Below are 20078 nucleotides of genomic sequence, written 5' to 3' on the forward strand. Positions count from 1 at the left end.
ATTGATACATGCCAAAACATTGAATAAGCTCTCCTTCGTGAAATAAAGTAATGGGTCATAACATTGAATTTTATCTCTAATATTTTCTACTTGTATTAGTTCGGGGTGGGGGGGTGTTGGGGGGGGGGGGGAGTGGTTATACATGTACAGATACTCAACTGAGAAGTGAATTGAGGTGGGGACACTATTCAGTTTTATTAGTTATCCATGTATTAATTATTCTTTACTTTTGATGATACTTTAAAAACATTATCAATTCTATGAATAAATTCAATTAATTAAACAGAATTGAAATATTGTAGAAATACCAATACTGATACACCTTAGCCTATACATGTTATGCATGGGAAAATATTTTAGAAATACCAATACTGATACACCTTAGACTATACATGTTATGCATGGGAATTTACTCTTATTTTTTTCTTTTTTGTTCAGCTTGATTTTGTTTTCATTTTACACATGCCACTAACAAAACAAAAGTATTTATTAAGGACATACAAGCAACATTTCTGACATTTTCTCTGGATTCTTTCTCCATTTTCTCGATATAAAGAGCTATTGTATGATTTCGGAAATAAATTCAAATTTTATATTGTAGTAATATTACTATATTTATATACCGGCCTGGATAGCTTAGCGATTAGATAACCTATCTTGTAAATGCAGGGGTCCTGGATTTGATCCCTTCTTTGCTAAAATATATAATTTGTACTGTCCTTATATATACAACCTTCTGTAATACATAACTTTTGATTGCAACAATTAGAAACTATCAAAATACTGAGTACTGGTGTGCTATCTCTAAAACAGACATGGTAATACGACGTACCCCAAAATTTTTTTTGTAGAAACGAGACAGAGTGCACATTCATGAAAATTGATATATATTATTGAGAAACGTCGCACAAGTCCTCAAGTGATAAAACACAACAAAACAATTCTCACTGTTTTGAATATTATAATTAACCCATGTGTTGATTAATTGAGGTCATATAATCAACTTAGAGTTTAGATAAAACTAAATCTAGATAAGAATACATATATTTAAGTAAGTTATTACCTACCGTAAGAAAAGGGTTTGAATAAGATTTCATTCAAACATAATTTAAGGAATACATATTGCAGCTACATGTATTAGTAGATGCAGATGACATGGGGAGAACAAGTAATACATTTTAGATGGGACATAAGATTTTGATATGCTTGCATATATTCATCTTGGTATTTCTCTTAAAATTAATATTATTTATTGATTTTGTAGGACTTGTCATATTGTTATTTTGGTGGGGGCCAAGTCAGAAGCATCAGTGTATGGTCGATGCTTATGTTGCCTCAAAGGATATGAAAGGGTGTGGTTCATTTAACCGGAAAGAAGCAGATCACATTATATTTTAGTTGCCTCTATGCTCTTGAGAAGACGATTAGCTATGATGATTATATATGTGCAAAATTAGAAAATGAAAAAGATTGTGTGTGCTTATCTTGTCTATTTTGTAATATATGATTCTAAAATAAAGGTATACCATTTATAATAGGATACGATTGTGAAATATTCATCATCGGAACCCACTGCTCAAAGGCCGTAATTTAAGCGCCGAGCATAGGCCTAAATTTTGCAACCCTCACTGACAATGGTGACGTCTCCATATGAGTGAAAAATTCTTCGGCGGGACGTTAAATGATAATCAATGAATCAACCCGTGGGTTCCAATGATGTCAGATATTAAAGATATTGACTTTCCCAGCATACTAAATGACTTCAATATGACCATCATTAGTATGTTACAGTTACAAGCAAGATCTTCTTATGATGTTGAAATATAATTCACATACCTATGTTTAAAAAGATACGTTAAACGAGTGACACTGATGAACGTCCATAGAAAATAGAGGCCCTCAATTGTTTTGAATCAAATGTCAAGGTCACAAGTCAAGGTCAAAATACTTCCTCGTAAGTAACTATGTAAATTGTCAAGTCATGTATTAAGAAATGTTAGTTTAATAGATTTCATACATGGTACTGGCATAATATTTCTTGCACATACATAGTAAGCAGAGCTAATATTGAACTGCAGAGGGGGGGGGGGGGGGGGGGGGGGGGCGGGGGGTAATTCCTCATGAATCAATGATAAATTACAATCTTTATGTATCCTATTTAGTTTATTTAACTTGAACAATTTTTTAAGATCAATGATTCAATTTCAATGTCACACTTAATTCGATTGGCAAGGTGAAAAAATGTACATGATAGTTTGAAATAACTGAAATATTCAAATATGCATTTTCTAAATATGGTAGTTATTTTGATGAATTCTAAAGATATACAATGCAATTTGTGATACATGTACAATACACAAATAGAAATCATGCACATTTGAAAAAAAAAACTAAAACAAAAATACTATGCATTGATTTAATTATATGTTACAAATTAAGAGTTTTTATGATTGAAGAACATGCATGATGTATAACAAAATGAGATTTACTTGAAAAGAATGTGAACATCAAGTTTGCTGTTTTGTGATATTTTGTTACCATAGCAACAATGTAATATGAATTATCTATCAGTATTAATATTTTATCAACTTTAACATTGACTTCAGTTGAATCTGTCTATAAAAGCATTTTTTTTTTGGTCTAAAAATTTATTTATTTTGCATGGATTTCGAATTTGAAAAGAAATAGTAATTTTCGTTTCCATGGCAACCAACATGAATTCTCATATTAAACTTGTTAAAATTTAAAATCCAACATCAGTAGCAGTCGGTTATTAAGATTATATACTTTGAATACATAGAAAATTGTATTTTGAATTACATTGAAAAATGCATCCCTACTGTCATATCATGAGGAAATGCATCATTTTGTTTCCATGGAAACACAGCTTAGATGGTAGATTCCCAAACATGTCTCATTGTTATATGATAGTACTATATCTAATGTATGTTGTACAAGCATTTATAGATTTCAAGCTGAATGCAGGAATTTTTATCCATCATTCAAATTTGCCTCAAAATTAGCTTTTTCAGAATGTATCAAACAACCCTCTTTTCCAGACAGAATGAAAATATAACAGAATTATTCAAACCTTTAACTAAATATCAAACTAAATAATAAAAATGCTATATATTATCATTTTATAATGATTAAATAAGAACTCAAACAGCTTAATCCAGCATAGTTGAATAAAAAATGTCATTTTTCATGTGAAAATTGACTCTTTTGTGACCTGAATGGCATGCACGTGTTACCATGGCAACAGAGTTGCATAGCAACCAAATTATGATGGTTTTACATTACTTATGCCAGATTAAGTCGATGTGCCAAATTTGAAAAAAATCGGTAACAGTGCGTGCCGGACCCCTTATATAAATGTTTAAGTGGTTACAGAGAATGGCTCTTAATTACTTCGAGTCTACTAGCATTAAACCTTTTGAAGTCTACATTGTTACACGACATGAATATGTATCTATTTGATGTCATGATTGATTTGTGTTGCTTTTGTTGTGTTGATGTCAATAGACATTTTGATTTTATGCTAATAAATTGTAAGCAATTTTGAGTGCAGAAAGATCAGATTTAACAAACTGCATCTAAATAACACGCATTATTGGATTTTTCTTTAGACATTCCTGTGCCAGCATTGGACATGTTGGAGTTTTCTTTAGGCACTCCTGTGTCATCATTGGCTATATTGGATTTTTCTTGAGGCACTCCTGTGAAATCATAAGAATACATATGATAACAAATTTTGTAAAGTGAGAAGAAATGATATATAATCGCATGTTTTATAAATTATATCAGAAATCACTTAGAAATCAAGAATTGCTTGAAATGTGACCGGTCAACAGGGGCTGCTTACTTCTCCCAAGCTCCTGATCCCCCCGCTGGTGTTTAAGGAGTATGTGTTGAACCTATTCTAAATTTATTATTGTGTACAGGATTTATAAGATTGATCACTGTGGGTTATATTCACCTTTTTCAAGTTAACAAATGCTTTAAAACACCATCATAAAGAGTATTAAACAATGTACGATTTACTTACTGTAAACTACTTTGAAGCACGCGATTAAGATGAGGATGGTAATCATGACAATTGCGGGACTTATAGTCAATACTATCTTTGTCGTAAGAGTACTGTCAACTTCATTTATTCTACAATGGAATCGTAAGTTGTGTGATGAAAATTGGAAATGAAATGCCCGTATGTTTTCAAGAAGAACATAGTAAAAGTAAGTAGATATCTGTTTAAAAAATTGAATTATGTCACATTTTGCGCTGTATTGATTGATTTGATGACGTAGCACAATACAACTGAACTTTTAAATATCAACTAACACGAAGCTATCCGAAATCGCACACCATATGTTGTACGATTTTGAAGGAAAAATCCAATTAATTTGTTTTTAGCGTGTCGTTTGAGGAAATTGTGTAATTTTTTTTTTTAGATATTACAAATACCAAACAAAATGTTGGTGTATTAAAATGTTTTCAAAGAAAACATTTAACTATCACGATAGTGTAAAACATCGGGCTAAAATGTGTTCCGGTGTTTGTTTTAATCAGTATTCAATGATGTTCTGTATGTAATATGAGACACACTGATTTTGACAACGGATAACTCCGTTTACCTGACCAAGATATAGGGCTCACGGCGGGTGTAACCGTCCGACAGGGGATGCTTAATCTTCTTAGTCACCTGTTTGCCAAACTCTCTATTTCTTATAACTTATAAGAGTTATGAGATTGATCGCTGTTCGTTATCTTCACCTTTCATAACTACATCAAATGTCAGAATTCGACGAAAGGTGACCCAAATATTTTGTATGGGATATGATATGTTGAAATAAAGTGACACGTAATATCTTTCTTTGCGTGAGTGCATGATTATTTACATTTCATGAATGATCAATTATCAGTAGTAAAACAAAATACAGCTGGAAATTGAAGTGTATTATATGAACCATAATAAACGTACTCAAAGGTCTTCTTTGCTGTCCCAATCGTGTTGGTCTCGATTTCGAACATTCGGTAGCAGTCTGAATCTACAAAAATACCAAAGACCGCTTTAAATTTGAGAAATACGAACTACTGTAAAATTTCTCACGCATTTATACACATGTATACTTACATTTGTATGTCTCTGTTGAGTTGTAGTACAGAGGACATGGAGGGTCAAAGCCCGTGCAGTTCGTTGAATAGCTGTCCCGTATAGTTTTGTATCCTGTATTGAACTCAGCACATCTACGAGCTAAAACACAATTTAAAACTTCCAGTTTAATTTCACAATGTATATCTACAAATTTATGTACATTTGTTTTTGACGAAAGATGACAGAAAATATAAACCGTTTTGTTCTTATCTCCGTATATGCTAAACTAAAATTCATAACGTGCTTATATTTATAGATTATGAAAGGTAAAATCGTATCTACTTTCATTTTGGTTAAATGAGGTGAATATAAAAATGAGTTATGCAAACATATCATAATGTGAAAATACGCTTAATAATACATACAAAATACACTTAATGATACATACAAGTTTGTTAATCCAGTGGAAATATCTAAAGTCCAAGTTTATGGTTTTGTATATTGTTGTATATAAAGACGGTTGTTACTTCTACATAATGTACGTAAAATCACTGCAATCGTATTATGAATACATTATAAAGTACCTATTCAACATCACACAGAGATGAGAGGGTTTTCCCATGAAAATCAAACAGTACAAATGTCTTCGTTGTGCAGGATAACATAGTTTCATTGGTTGATATATCTGTATAGGATGTATATTATTAATCATCAGTTATGCAATTTTACTAATTAATTAGCTATTGACAACACATGGTTTATCAATTCATGATCATGTTCAAATACATATTTGTCGGATTGAAAGTTAAAATATTAATCTGTTTAAATTCGCAATTATCATACAAAACACTGTGTGATGTTTTGTTGGTATATTGCTTCACCCCCTTCCAAAATCTTTAACTAATGTTGAAGCGTCACCAACATTTGGTGAAGTAACATAAATTTTGATTGTGTATGGTCGTAGCAGTGATGATTCTTTATCATCCCAACGCCTACCGTGGCACGGGACCCCCGTTTCTGATTTTTACTTTTAATGCTGGTTTTGGTGAAGGTACAATTACTATCTATCTTAAACGTCGGGGGATTGACATGTTGTCAGGATCGATCCCAGACCTCCCAGTCGAGAAACGACCACCCTGACCACTTGGCTACTTTACGACCGGGAAATTTAATGTAATGAGTAAAACAACAATATGAAGGAAACTTACACAAAATATATCTAGATGTTGTGCAAACTTCTACCAATCCCGTCATATTTTCATTGAATGCACAGTGATACTGAAACGATTTACACGTGGTGTGATTGTATCGTGAACAGTTCTTCTTTCTCTCTGCAGCTTCGTATTGCGTCTTGTTTGATGGACATTTGTCTACTGTTTCAGTGTCTTCAGTGATTCCTTGCAAGCACTTTCAGAAAGTTCGTATCCATTTGAAACCCATCCGTTTAAACATAGGGAGATGAGCATCTGTATTGAAGATACAAGTTCGTGTTTAGTGCAAAATGTGCGAATTTCATTGTTATGAACTTGTAGCAAGATCGATGGCTGATGGAAAAGTGAAGATAAAAAACAGTGATTAATCTCATGGATACAAAACTAAGAGTAGGGAAAGTACTACTGACCCTTGAAAACAGCACAAATAGGATCAACTACCTGTGACGATAAAAGCATCTCCTTACGAACGGTCAAACCGAGAGTCCCTTATCATGATGAAGTAAACGGGGTAATCAATAATCAAAATCAATATGTGAACAACTGGTAGACAGACTGTTCAGACAGATGACGTTTATCTTTTCTAAAATTACCATCGATTTGCATTAGAGGTCAATCATCACATCGCTTTATCATTTGAACTGATGTGAGAAAAACTGTTTTATATAACGACAAGGGAAGGGCAATACACAGTAACAGCTATTTCGTTTACCATACAGTGTTTGTGAATAATGACTCAGTTTGTTAGATTTTCTTGAGTTACTATAACAGCCGACCGATACCAATAGATGTATCATCCCCAGGCGATGAGGTTGAGTGGGCTACTTACCCCACCTTCTTTTTGACAACGTAATTGAATTGAATTGCTTTCATGTACTGATTGACAAACATCCACCTCCTTCAACGATTTTAAGATTGGGGCAGAATTAAGTTTTTGTTTGTCAACAATTTTCAGACAGTTGTCAAATTGTGAAGTCAACTTTTTCTCCATCTGCCACCACCTAAACCCACTTTTTAAAAGAAAGATGCTACGTGTCTGAATTCACTGATGGTTACGTATGCTTATATATTGAAAAGTTGCTCAAGTTAATGCAGAAAACGAGATATCGTTGAACGCACTAAGCCACAATATAATCAATATTCCATATTGTGAGGCTCTTGCATCTACAGATTACTCCGTTTACCTGAAGAGATAGGGATCAGGGCGGTTGCGGCAGGTCAAAGGGGATGCAAACTCTTTCTAGGCACCTAATGCCACCTGCTGGGTTTCTAGGCTCCGTGTTTGCCCTGATCGCAATTTCGAATTCTTTATATGAGTGATGAGATTGACAAATGTTCCTTATTTCTACCTTTTCCATTATCTAAATCTGCACTGCGGCGTTAATGAGCAATAATTCTGAGCGATATTTCCTCTTATAGTATTACATGTATCTGACACAATATTCATAGAAAACAAAAATCTAGACAGCTGAAAAATCAACTTTTCCATATGAATGTATCTTTTGTAATATTAAAATATTGAAGAAACTCTGTATTTTGGAAATATATGTTTAAAGTAAATAGATAAGCACGTACAAGCATATTTATGTGTAATATGAGCATAGACAGAAGCTGTTACAAGCGTTGTGATGCTATGATGATTGGAGTGGAGCCCTGCTTAAAGACTGGATAATGATATCTATTTATGTTATGGGGTAAATATCACTGACACGAGAGTGAGTCTCAATTTGACGATGACCTATTTGAGTAGTAAAACACACATAAGAGTGAATATGTTTTGCACTGAGACTGTTTTAGACAATACAGAATATCATTGCAAGGAATGCAAATTGCTTTCTATCATCATATAGCTAATAATTCATTAGTAATAAAATGTTCATAAATTCTAGAGAATTTTAGTGTGCAATATCTGGGCCATTATTGCATGTCAACTTTTCATGAAATAATAGGATCCGCACCGAAACGTCCCGGTGAAAGATTGATTTATTGTATATTGTTTAACGTCCCACTCGAGAATATTTCACTCATATGGAGACGTCACCATTGCCAGTGAAGGGTTGCAAGTTTTAGGCCTATGCTTACGGCCTTTAAACAGGGAGAGATCTTTATCGTGCCACATCGACTGTGACATTGGGCAAACATCTCGTTTGGTCAGAGGATAGTATTGAAGGAATACGGAGCGTAAGTACCAGAATAGACACATGTGATGACGATGAAATAAGAGGAAGTGAGAAAGTTGATTCAATGCCTTAAGTTAATACAACTAAGTCACCAGGATCAGAAAAGGCGAATATAACGAACAGTCATTAATCTCATAATTCCTATAAGCAATACAAAATAGAGAATTTGGCAAGAATGGATTCCTGAGGTGGGATCAGTTGCCTAGGAGGAGTAAGCATCCCCTGTCAACCGGTCACACCCGTCGTGAGCCCTATATCTTAATCAGGTAAACGGAACAATCCATAGTCAAAATCAGTGTGTCAAGAACGGCTTAACAATCTTCAAGAAGTCACTAGATAAGCTACAAGAGGTAAGCTACTGATAAACAAGTTGATGGTACAGGGGTTTCAACAGTCTCGATTGAAGTCAGCATTTCGCAAATTCTATGGTTGTTATAACGATCTAGCTCGGCAATACAATCTATCATTGGGTCAAATGCTGTCTGACGTATTTCATAACGATTATTAGGCCGTTCTTGACACACTGATTTTGACAACGGATAACTCCGTTTACCTGATCAAGATATAGGGTTCGCGGCGGGTGTGATCGATCGAGCGCAAGAGAATTGTAGACAATATGGAAAGATTTAACCTGTTCAGAAATAGGTAGTTTAGATTCTTGGGAGGTACATGTAGGTCAACATCACTGCAGTTAATAACATCATTAGATAAATGGACAGAGATATCAGATCATGGTGTATACCAATACAGTCTATATGAATTTTATGAAACGTTCGACAAAGTGCCACACAGAGTATGAAAGCTTACGGAATAAGTGACTGACAATGTAATTTTGGATTGGGCAATGTCTAACTGAACGTAAACAGCGTGTGCAAGTAAATGGAGCAAGATCGAATTGTCACAGAGTTACAAGGAACATTAAATAGGCCAGTATCGTTCATACTATTTACCAAGATCTGTAAAGACTCAGTCAGTAATAGCCACTACAAACACATACAAGAACACCTTGATCAGTTGTTCAACTGGAGTTAAAATTGGCTCATTAAGTTTCCTCCATAGAAATGCAAAGTGTTGCCAATCTACAACCGACATTATGTATATTCAGAGAAATCCTACACAATGAAGACCTATGATGGGAAGGGGAAAATATTGAAGCAGAGAAAGATATTGGAGTACATGTAACGGTCGACACATCGTCGGAAAACCACGGTTGCTCGCTTTCTGTTTACCTCCAGTGGGACACAACGCAGGTATTTTCGCATAACTCATTAAAATGCATGTCCTTACGTGGCCTATTGAGGACCAATGGGAATCGCAGTAAGTATTCCCAGAACTCAAAGTGTCAGTTGTAATGGCGGCGACCATGACAGTGTGTGTTTTTGTTATGCTATTAAAGATATATAGATGAAAACTCCAGATTTGGCACCCAAATGGCTAATTATTTTGGTTAATACTTCACATTCACATGTGCCCCCTTTCGGAAATCCTGGATCCGCCTGTGGTGTATTTATTATTCTCACTGCTACATGGCACGTGAATAAAATCAGTCAATACCCTACAGTTGGAGAAAGCATATTCGACAAAATGATAATCTTTTATAAATAGAAATACACTTACATTGAGTTTCAATGATAATAGGAGTCCCATATCAAACATGACTTGTAAAGATTTTTACTGGATTTTGATGGAAAGTATAGCAGAATTGTCAACATGTATACCAAAATGGGAAAATATTTTTGATTCAAAATTAACACAGCAAGAGTTAGAGAGTATTTACAGGTTACCTTTCACAATATCAATGGAAACATCATTACAATCTTTTCAATATAAATTAATTCACAGATTTTTAGCACACAACAAATTGCTGTATGCAATGAAAATTAAAACATCACCTTCTTGTATATCATGTGGAAATTTAAATACAATAGAGCACAGGTTTTACTTTTGTGAATATGTTGGTACTTATTGGAAGCATTTCCAAACTTGGTGGAATAGATTAAACATTACTTATATAAATGATATATCTTATCAAGACATAATATTTGGATTTTATGAAGAAAAGTGTGAAAGTCTGAATTATTGTATACTGCTTTCTAAATGTTATATACAGTTTGTGTTTAATTCAGATACAGGCCACAGTGGTCCTTCTTTATATATATTTTTGCAATTTTTGAGAAGAAAACTGTTTGTTAAAAAATCAATTTATTGTGGCAGAAGAAATCTTGATTTCAATGTAAGATGTATCTTCCTTAAATGGATTAGTTATGCATATTTCATGTACTAGTCTCTCTTTATCTTCAAAGTAATTGTACAATATTGCTATTAATTTTCACACAGTGTTTAACATGTTTGTTGAAATATTGAAGTTGCATGTAACACCCTTTTTATATGATAATATATGTCAAAAAAAAAAAAAGAAGGCTGATGAGAAGATCCTTCATTCTATATGCCTGGTATCAGTAAATGTCATTATTTACCATTTGTAATATTTATTTCAATGTTGAAAACGCACGTAACTGTGATATTGCACACATTCAAATCAGTGCCAATACTCCTTCAGCTTCTAACTTAACAATAAACTGAATAAACTATCAACACAAAACAGCTGAAATATAGTTTAACTTATAAAAGTGAATATTGACACTACATTTAGTTGGGTCAATAACCCTATCATATAGTTTGTCTTTCGATTGACATTACCAAACCATTGTACATGTACAACACGTACAGACCGTGACTTTTGGTACTAAGGTTTGTCATGAAAGCGTCTGGACGCGGTGTTGTTACCGTTCATATCGACTATCATATAAACCAAGTATAGCGTCATCAACTCTATTTTAGTGCAATATCAAAATCAAATGATCGATTATTCAAATTTAACACTTTCAAATTGCTGCTTTATACATTCATGTTTACATATTCACATCTATGTCCAAACTTCTTGCAAAAACACTATGAAAATGCGAGTATGCATAGCAAGCATAAATGAAAAGCATTATAAACAAATATTATCCGATTCTAAGTCTAATGATATTACAGCCTAGCGAGACTGACAAGTCGGATGAGAAGTAGCTTATGAAAGTAGATATGTAGAAATAATGATGCAAACAATACAGCGACACATCAAATATCGCTGCTTAGCGATTCATATCCAGCCTTCATCCTTTGACAACTGTAAACCGTGAGAACTTTTCTTCTTTTTTAGATAAATCTAAGTCTCATTTCTATAAAAGAAACGTTTTGCGAAAAGTGAGCCTTGGATGATATCATGTTCACAGTGTGTATGTACTGTTGTCATTCTTAAAGCTCCACTCCCCAAAGCGTTAAATATAAAGCCACAACACCATAAATACCTGCATAATGATAACGCATGCAGAATGTCTTCGTGATATGTACCGCACTGAAAGGAGAGGAAGAGAAATAGAAAATGATGACAATGCACGGCGGATTTCAATAGAAATTAAACAGCTTTGCAATGTGTAAGATGAAGACAATAAAGATTATTGTCAGTAATACAGTGCATGTAATAAGTGATAAATATATATATCATTGGAAACAGTTGCATAAAAGATCAAATTTGAAAGAGACTTCATGGAACAACTGGAGGGGAAAATCAAATCAGGAGCCTTACAACGGTGACATAACTTACCTGAGGAAAACCAAGGTTGAAAACCTTGGCCTTTAAACAAACACCCAAAATATCAAGTTATTTAAATTTTATCGTCAACAAAAGCAATAAGAGTCATTACTATGTCATGCAGTGTTTTTAAAGAGAAGCGATATATCTATTTCAATCTTGTTCACTTAAAACACCCTATATCAAAATTAGAAAGAAAAACAAAATTATCACAAATAATGAAAAAGAACATGTACAGATTGCATTAAATCACCTAAATATAGCGTATGACCGTTTAAATTTCAAATTTCTCATTAACACGTGGTTTCTTTGTCTGCTTTGCTTATACTCCAGGTTCATAATAATGCATATCAACTTGAAAATGGCACGTTAAGTTAATCATAAACGTTATTCTAGGCACAACAAGGCTATATATTACGTGTAGTGTGGTAGATGAACATGTACTTACTTGTCTAGACAAGTTTGGGCACGCTTACCGGAATTACGATACACCGGGTGGAACATAAAGGTATTTAAAGACCCAATTTTAAGCCCCCCTACAACAAAATACCCTACGAATCACTGGATATGGGCGGAGCTCATCTATGGTCATTGTTATTTACTGCCCAAAAGATCAGGGTGTTATGAATATTTTTGATCTACACAGGACATGTCTCAGGACTACAGAGTTTTTGTGGAGAGAGAGAGAGAGAGAGAGAGAGAGAGAGAGAGAGAGATAGAGAGAGAGAGAGAGAGAGAGAGAGAGAGACGGACACCTACAAACGTATTAAATGTATCGCATCATCATTTCATTTCGGACAATTGGCACAAAAAATGGAATCTCTTCTCAACTTCAATTTGAATATCTTGACAAAGAAGAGAACAACCACAAACCGAAGAGTTTTGTACGATCTTTAAAATCCTAATTCGGGGTAGGGGTGTTCGGGGGCGTTGGAGTGTTGTGTAGACTTGTGCATGACTCAACCCAAAATAAATTGAGGACGAGCGTAGTGTTTTACTGTTAATGCTCATATTTCGCTATGTGTTCTTTTCATTCACTACTACTGTTAGCAGTGAGGGGGGGGGGGGGGGGATACCTAATGTCGTGTTCGTCAAGCAGACGCCATAATAACCGGAACTCAAACTGCTTTATTCTACTTTTAGAACCAACAACATAAACAATATAAATCCGGATAACAGTCGACTGACTGTCGAATACACAATACATGACATCCTCTCTTTTCAAATTCAAAGAAATCAAGTAAACTCAATACAAGTAATGAAAAAGTTCTGAATCAATAAGTCACTTAACACATACAAGAAAGCTGCAAATGAACTACATGACATTTAAGAATGTCCATGACAATTATGCCCGTTTCACAAGAAATGATAATTCACATTAAACTGTCTGCATAACATAGTCTGCGTATTTGCCAGGAGCTTTGATAGTACGTCCCGATCGCGTTTTGTTCAGTTCTTGCGGTGGAGTTGGAAACGATAGAGTTTGTTTTGGACGGGTACATCGAGCTTGTTCGGTTTCGCGGTCACAGTTCGGATGTTCACTAGCATTGTCGCTGTTCGGACGAGTAGTTCCTGGAATCTGTTGAGAAACACTGTCGGGAAGCTGAAAGTCAAATCCTTCGACTTCGGATGTTTCTTTAATCGATTTTGTTTGTTTCATACTGCTTCGGTTGCGACGGTATTGCTTTCCTTCACATGACACGATAAACGATTTCGGTTGGTGATGTTTTGACTCGATGTTGGCATGTTTCCACGAATTTTGTACTTTCAACATTACACGGTCTCCTGCTTGCAGATCTGGTAGGTTCTTGGTTGCATTCCTGTCGTGAAATCTTTTAAAGTTTAGCTGTCTAGATTTCAATTTCTCATGAGTGTCATTGTTCATGGAACGCAAAAGTTTTGCCGTTGTCGGTAATTTTGTTTTCAGACGACGTCCTAGAAACATCTGTGCTGGTGATTTTCCTAGTCCTTGAATTTCCGTGTTACGGTAATCCATTAATGCTATGTACGGATCTTTGTTTTTCTTGAGAATCCGTTTGACGGTTTGTACCATCCTCTCCGCTTGTCCATTTGATTTTGGATACAACGGACTTGATGTGGTGTGGGTGAATCCATATTCCTTTGTGAAATCCTTGAACTCCTTGCTTGTATACTGCGTACCATTGTCGGATACTAGTTCATCCGGGATTCCATATTTTGAATACATGCTTTTGAGCGAGTTCACAACTTGACATTATGACAAGTCCTTTAGAATCTTGATCTCCGGCCACTTAGAGTAGTAATCGACCGCAATTATGTAATGATTTTGCTGGTATGCAAATATGTCGGACGCGATCTTGGACCATGGACGGTCCGGCAACTCTGTACATATCATTGGTTCCTTAGGATTTGAATTCTGTACTTCTGCACAAATATGACACTTTGAAACTTTGTCCTCAATCTGTGCTGCCATACCTGGCCAGTACATACACTCTCGCGCTCGGCTCTTGCATTTCACTATTCCGAGATGTGATTCATGCACCAAGTCCAACATTTTCTGTTGCATCGACTTCGGAATCAAGAGTTTACTGCCTTTGAACAGTAGTCCATCCACATGTGATATCTCATCACGAAATGACCAATACGGAATAAGAGTCGATTGCAAGTTTTGCTTGGCTTCAGGCCAACCTGACAATACTGTGTGTAGAAGCTGTTGCAAAGTAGAATCACGTAGTGTTTCTTGTTGAAATTCGGTATAGCGGTCTTTCGACATTGGTAGATGTTGGTTAAGCGTGATGCTATTGACATCAACTTCGGGTACCAGTTCTTCTGTAGTTTCATCTAGGTAGTGGCGACTCAAAGCATCAGCGATAAACATGAGTTTCCCAGGTTTGTATTCTATCTTTAAGTCATATTTCTGGACTGCAAGAAGTAGTCTTTGTAAACGCATAGGAGCTGCTAAGAGCGGTTTACGAAATATTGACTCCAATGGTTTATGATCTGATTCCACAGTTATCTGTCTTCCATAGATGTAATGGTGAAACTTATGACATCCAAATACCACTGCTAAGGCTTCCTTCTCTATTTGTGCGTAGTTCCTTTGGGCCGCTGTGAGTGCTCTTGAGGCGTACGCGATGGGTCTACCCTGCTGTAAGATAGTAGCACCAGTAAGAGACTCCATCTGTTTTCTTTGAGTGTTTATGTCAAAGAATATTCACGAAATAACTTTCGATGGCTTATCGTAGACGTGATTTTTTTCACATTCTGACACCATGTCGTGTTCGTCAAGCAGACGCCATAATAACCAGAACTCAAACTGCTTTATTCTACTTTTAGAACCAACAACATAAACAATATAAATCCGGATAACAGTCGACTGACTGTCGAATACACAATACATGACACCTAATAAATCTTTTATTTGCATAACAAAATAACAAATAATTGTCATTGTCAAAATAGCACGGTGAAACCCTCCCTCCTTCCATGATTGTGTGTGTAGTGTGTGTATGTGTGTTCGTTACAAAGTTCAATGTTCAATAAGAAATATCATGTATAGCAAAAAAAGTCTGAAAAGGTCCAGTACCACACAGTCTGAAGGGGCCGTTGCTTAAAGAAAGAAACAAAGGTTGGTTTTTGTACTGCACAATTTTGAAATCCATTAGAATTGCACATTTTCTTGCATTCACAAGAAAATATCTATGATAATATCTTATCGTTATATCATCAATTTAAGTCAAATATCTTCATTTTATGTTTGATCAAATGACAATGTGCATAGGCGAAAATATCAATTGCACGACGATAAACAATGCCTCCCGACTGTAGGGTAATACCACTAGTATTCCGTGCAAGTCGAGTTGAATAAGCTTACCCCTTCCTTTTTCGGCAAGAGTCCTCATTCGTCGAGGACTCCATTTTTGTTTTGGAAAATCATCGGAAAGTTTCCGTTATGCCTTTACACCGTGAATGTGTTGATAGCGATTAACTACCCGCTTATCGACACCTTTCATTTCCTGCAAAGATAATTTCTCAGCATTTCTTTAAATTACGAGTCAATAATTACCTGAATTAAATATTGAATATCAGAAATATAGCAGTCACAGCCATATTGAATCCCGAGGAAAATTTTGTCAAATATCACGGTACACCTTTTGTAAAATTAATTAGCGGTAACTCAAGCTTTATTTTCTTATAACAATTGGGATTGGGATCCAGAAAGAGAAGATGTTTCCGATGTCCCATGCCCAATGTCCTAATTCCTCATCAAACATGATTAATAGAATGCTCGGATTGCCTATGTCGGCCATTTGTGAGTTTAATATTCACAATGAACTTTTTATTGAATTGCATATATATTCCGTCTGGCATGTAACAGAAAGGCGCGATATAAAAATGAGTATTCTGTTAGTCGTGTCCATTTGAAATGCTGAATTTTTAACATTAATTCAATTCAGAGTATTGAAACAACTTTTTTTTTTTCATTTTTACTTTGTGGGTTTTTGTTTCAATAATTTCAATCTTCAAAGAAGAATTTAGAATACTTTATTTCTGAAACTGTAAATTTTCGAACTCTTAAACATTTATAACTCCAATATAAGATGGCTTTAAATGCAATTTGAAACCGAATATGAAAATCTCAACTAACAGGTGTGTTCATGATTAGGGTATAAGCAAGGTGAAGATAACGAACAGTGATCAATCTACAGTGATGTATACTATATCCTAAGTATGTCTTGTCTATAGCTATGTCTTAGGACACAGCTTAGTCTTAAGTTAGTTTCTTTAAACCTTCTTAAATCTAAGGCCTCGCTATAAATTCGTCCTAACTTTAGGACAGCATAAATCATCTTAAGTTTGTTAACAAGGCGGCAGCCATTATATTGATGCGGAGAACTGATAAAATCTATAAACGGGTATTTAGAGACATCAAAAACTCTCTAGATTACTTAAATGATAATGCTATCGTCAGTAAGTATATACTTTCATAGTCGTTAATAATCCATTTGTACAACATGTTGGAGGTATACGACATAGACCTGTTGTATGATTAAGTATCATTAAGATTCCACGCAACTGGTAGCTTGTAGTCAGTTATCGGGGAAGTTCACAACATATCTAGAACTAGTGTAAGCTGAGTCATAACTTATATGAACCGATGCCTGATACAGATATCTCAAGAGAGCATCGCGATGCCATTTGATTAACCAATGATCACTGTTCGTTGTCTTCACCTTTCTTTACGATTTCCAATGGTACTATTGATGTTTTGGTCCCGTGGGGATCCGGGTTAGAATAGATCCCCAGTACCCCTTGCTTGCCGTAAATGGCGATTAAATGGGGCGGTCCTTCGAATGAAACCGGAAAAAAAGAGGTCCCGTGTCGCAGAAGATGTGACAAGATAAAAATTTCTCCCTGCTCAATGGCCATAAGCGGCGAGAATAGGCCTAAATTTTGCAGACCTTTACCGGCAATGGTGACGTCTCCATATGAGTAATATATTCTCGAGAGGGACGTTAAGCAATATTCAATCAGTCAATCAATTGATGTTTTGGTTCCAGCTGGCAAATGTTGTAACAACATTGTCTTTGTTTGTTAGACTAAGTAATACAACTGTTTTTTAAACTAACCTGGCATTAATTCCATTTTTGGTAATCGTACTTATACTCCAACTGCCCTCTCAAAAGAGGAAATTCTTAACACCATGCTTCAGTTTTCGACACATTTAGTATCCCAGTCAATGGGTAGGATGAATATGAGTTACCGTACCTATTCTGGATTCCTAAACTTCATAAAAACTCTTATGCTTACTCCTCCTAGGCACCTGATCCCACTTATGGTATATCCAGGTGTCCGTGTTTGCCAACCTCTCAACTGATTCGATACTTAAGAACTTGTTTTGCGTATGATCAGTTTTTTAAATCCAGGCAGGCTACTGACAAACAAGTTGATGGTGCAGGGGTTTTAACAATCTCGTTTAAAATCAGCATTTTGCAAATTCTATGGTCGCTATAACAATCTAGTTTGCCAATATAGCCTATCATTGGGTCAAATGCTGTCTGACCTGTTTCATACCGATTGTACTTATCCCAAAACGGCGTTTTAAATATCTGACCCTGTTCTTAGCATCTATACTGACTTTGTACGTAGGTGGAACTTATATGTTGGGGCGCTTTTTCCTCCTAAGTGTACATTAAATCTATTAAATGTTCATTAATATGTTTTAAATATTATGTGGTATTCAACAGTCGCTTGTCTTTTTCCTTTTTCCACTAAATTGTAATCGATGTCGGATGACAGAAACTTGCGGGAGTTTTTATTCCCCTCCCCCTAACTAACTGAATTTAAATTTTCATCCGACATTGATTTCGTCCCTTAGGGCAGTTATGTTTATTTCAGAGTTCGTTGCTATTTCTGTGCTTTATATATAGACATTTCAAACACAATATGCATTTTGTATGATCCTCTAAAATTTACGATAAATAACTGTATCGTGTGCCAACGTGGCGAGAATTCCATCGTCATCGAAAACAAGTGTTGTCTTGAATAGATGGCCGGGCGGTCTAGCGCGCTGTTCGCATGCTGCTAGGAGATATGGTTCCGCAGGTCGTGAGCCCAAGACTAATTAAAAAGAGTAACTACTCGATTTTACATCAAATCATGATACTATGCGCAAGTGTTTACTTACATTGATTTTTATTATTTATATTATCAATGTTTTATTATCATTATTATTACCCATGAATGACTCCCCAAACCTGAATTTGAAAAAGAAAAGCAAAAATACTTTACTTACTTAGTTTTATAAAAGTTTTTAATACAAAACGCTTGCTCAAATGATGAAGATACAAAATAACTGAAACTTTTAACCCGAATGGCTTTCCATACTTTCTTTTTTAACAACCGTAATTCCCCCTTGTAAATTGACACTAATTCTTTAAGATTTCATTTATAATTGATTATTCATAACTTCTAAAGTAAATATTGTGTTTTATAATTAAAATTAATTCAGTAGAGGGTCAAACAAAATATTTTGAAGCTTTATTCGCGAAAGTTCCCCGGGAATGGAAGTCGGCAAAGAATATGAGATGCTGAACAATATTGTATGTATATAGAAGGTCTTAAAATCACCTTTTTAATACAACTGTTAAGCTGTTTAATCGCGTTTTTTATTACATGCACTTTAGATCGTTGTGTATAACTTTATTCCGATGACTTTCACAGTTAAGTTACTCCCCTTTACGTGTACGGCGTGCCGTAAACACCACAAAATATCGATGGTTTACTAAAATATTTAAGTCTAAATTTTAAATATTTCCCATTGTCCGATTTTGTCCGATTTTTTGTATGTTGTTAATCACGCTTTTGTTTATTAAATTCTGTCGAGTTTGTTTCTGTTGCAATTACTTTGAGGTGATTTGCTAGATTGACTAGACTACTAGGGAAGTCAAACCCCGTGCTTTCGATGACGACTGAATTCTCGCCAGGCTGTCACTTGCTGCGTGGTCATGAAGAATGGAACACAGGTGCTTGGGTTCAGGACCCACCCCACTCCATCCGAATAAGCTACATGAGTTGATTTAATTGGTTGAAAATATTTCTAATACATGTCAACAACGTCATGCATACTCATAAATCCAAAATAATTCAAAATAAGCCCTTTTAGAAAAATACCATCACTGATTATTATAACAGTAGTGTTATAATAACTCTTCTAGCTTATTCGGGGGGGGGGGGGGGGGGGGGTCCTGGACCCAAGCACCTGTGATATGGAGAAGTCACCAAGACCAGAGAAGGACTTCAAATTTAGGTCTTTGCTCGCAGCTTACCGCCAATGAGCAGTGAGGGTTGTTTAGCGTGTCACACCTACTGTGACACAGGGCATCCGTATTTAAGGTCATATCCGAGGACCGGTGACATTCACACCAGATGCCGAGCGTTTGGCGATGGAACTGTCACTACCTGTTTTAACGACT

At 35.3% G+C, this 20078-nt stretch overlaps 2 protein-coding genes across 2 annotated transcripts; both read right to left on the reverse strand.

Moving 5' to 3' along the window:
• Positions 1 to 2144: 2144 nt before the first annotated feature.
• On the reverse strand, positions 2145 to 12613 carry LOC125657004 (uncharacterized). The gene is made up of 7 exons (XM_056143107.1): positions 12572 to 12613; positions 11840 to 11886; positions 6304 to 6561; positions 5135 to 5254; positions 4982 to 5048; positions 4049 to 4158; positions 2145 to 3719 (listed from the first exon to the last, which is right to left on the reverse strand). Exons 3-7 carry the CDS (start codon positions 6347 to 6349, stop codon positions 3583 to 3585), a joined length of 480 nt encoding a protein of 159 aa, XP_055999082.1. The 5' UTR covers positions 6350 to 6561; positions 11840 to 11886; positions 12572 to 12613; the 3' UTR covers positions 2145 to 3582.
• An 888-nt stretch (positions 12614 to 13501) lies between these two features.
• On the reverse strand, positions 13502 to 14329 carry LOC130047592 (uncharacterized protein K02A2.6-like). The gene has a single exon (XM_056142920.1). It carries the CDS (start codon positions 14327 to 14329, stop codon positions 13502 to 13504), a length of 828 nt encoding a protein of 275 aa, XP_055998895.1.
• Positions 14330 to 20078: the final 5749 nt, after the last annotated feature.

Source organism: Ostrea edulis, chromosome 7 (genome assembly GCF_947568905.1).
Source record: "Ostrea edulis chromosome 7, xbOstEdul1.1, whole genome shotgun sequence".
NCBI classification, from domain to species: Eukaryota; Metazoa; Mollusca; class Bivalvia; order Ostreida; family Ostreidae; genus Ostrea; species Ostrea edulis.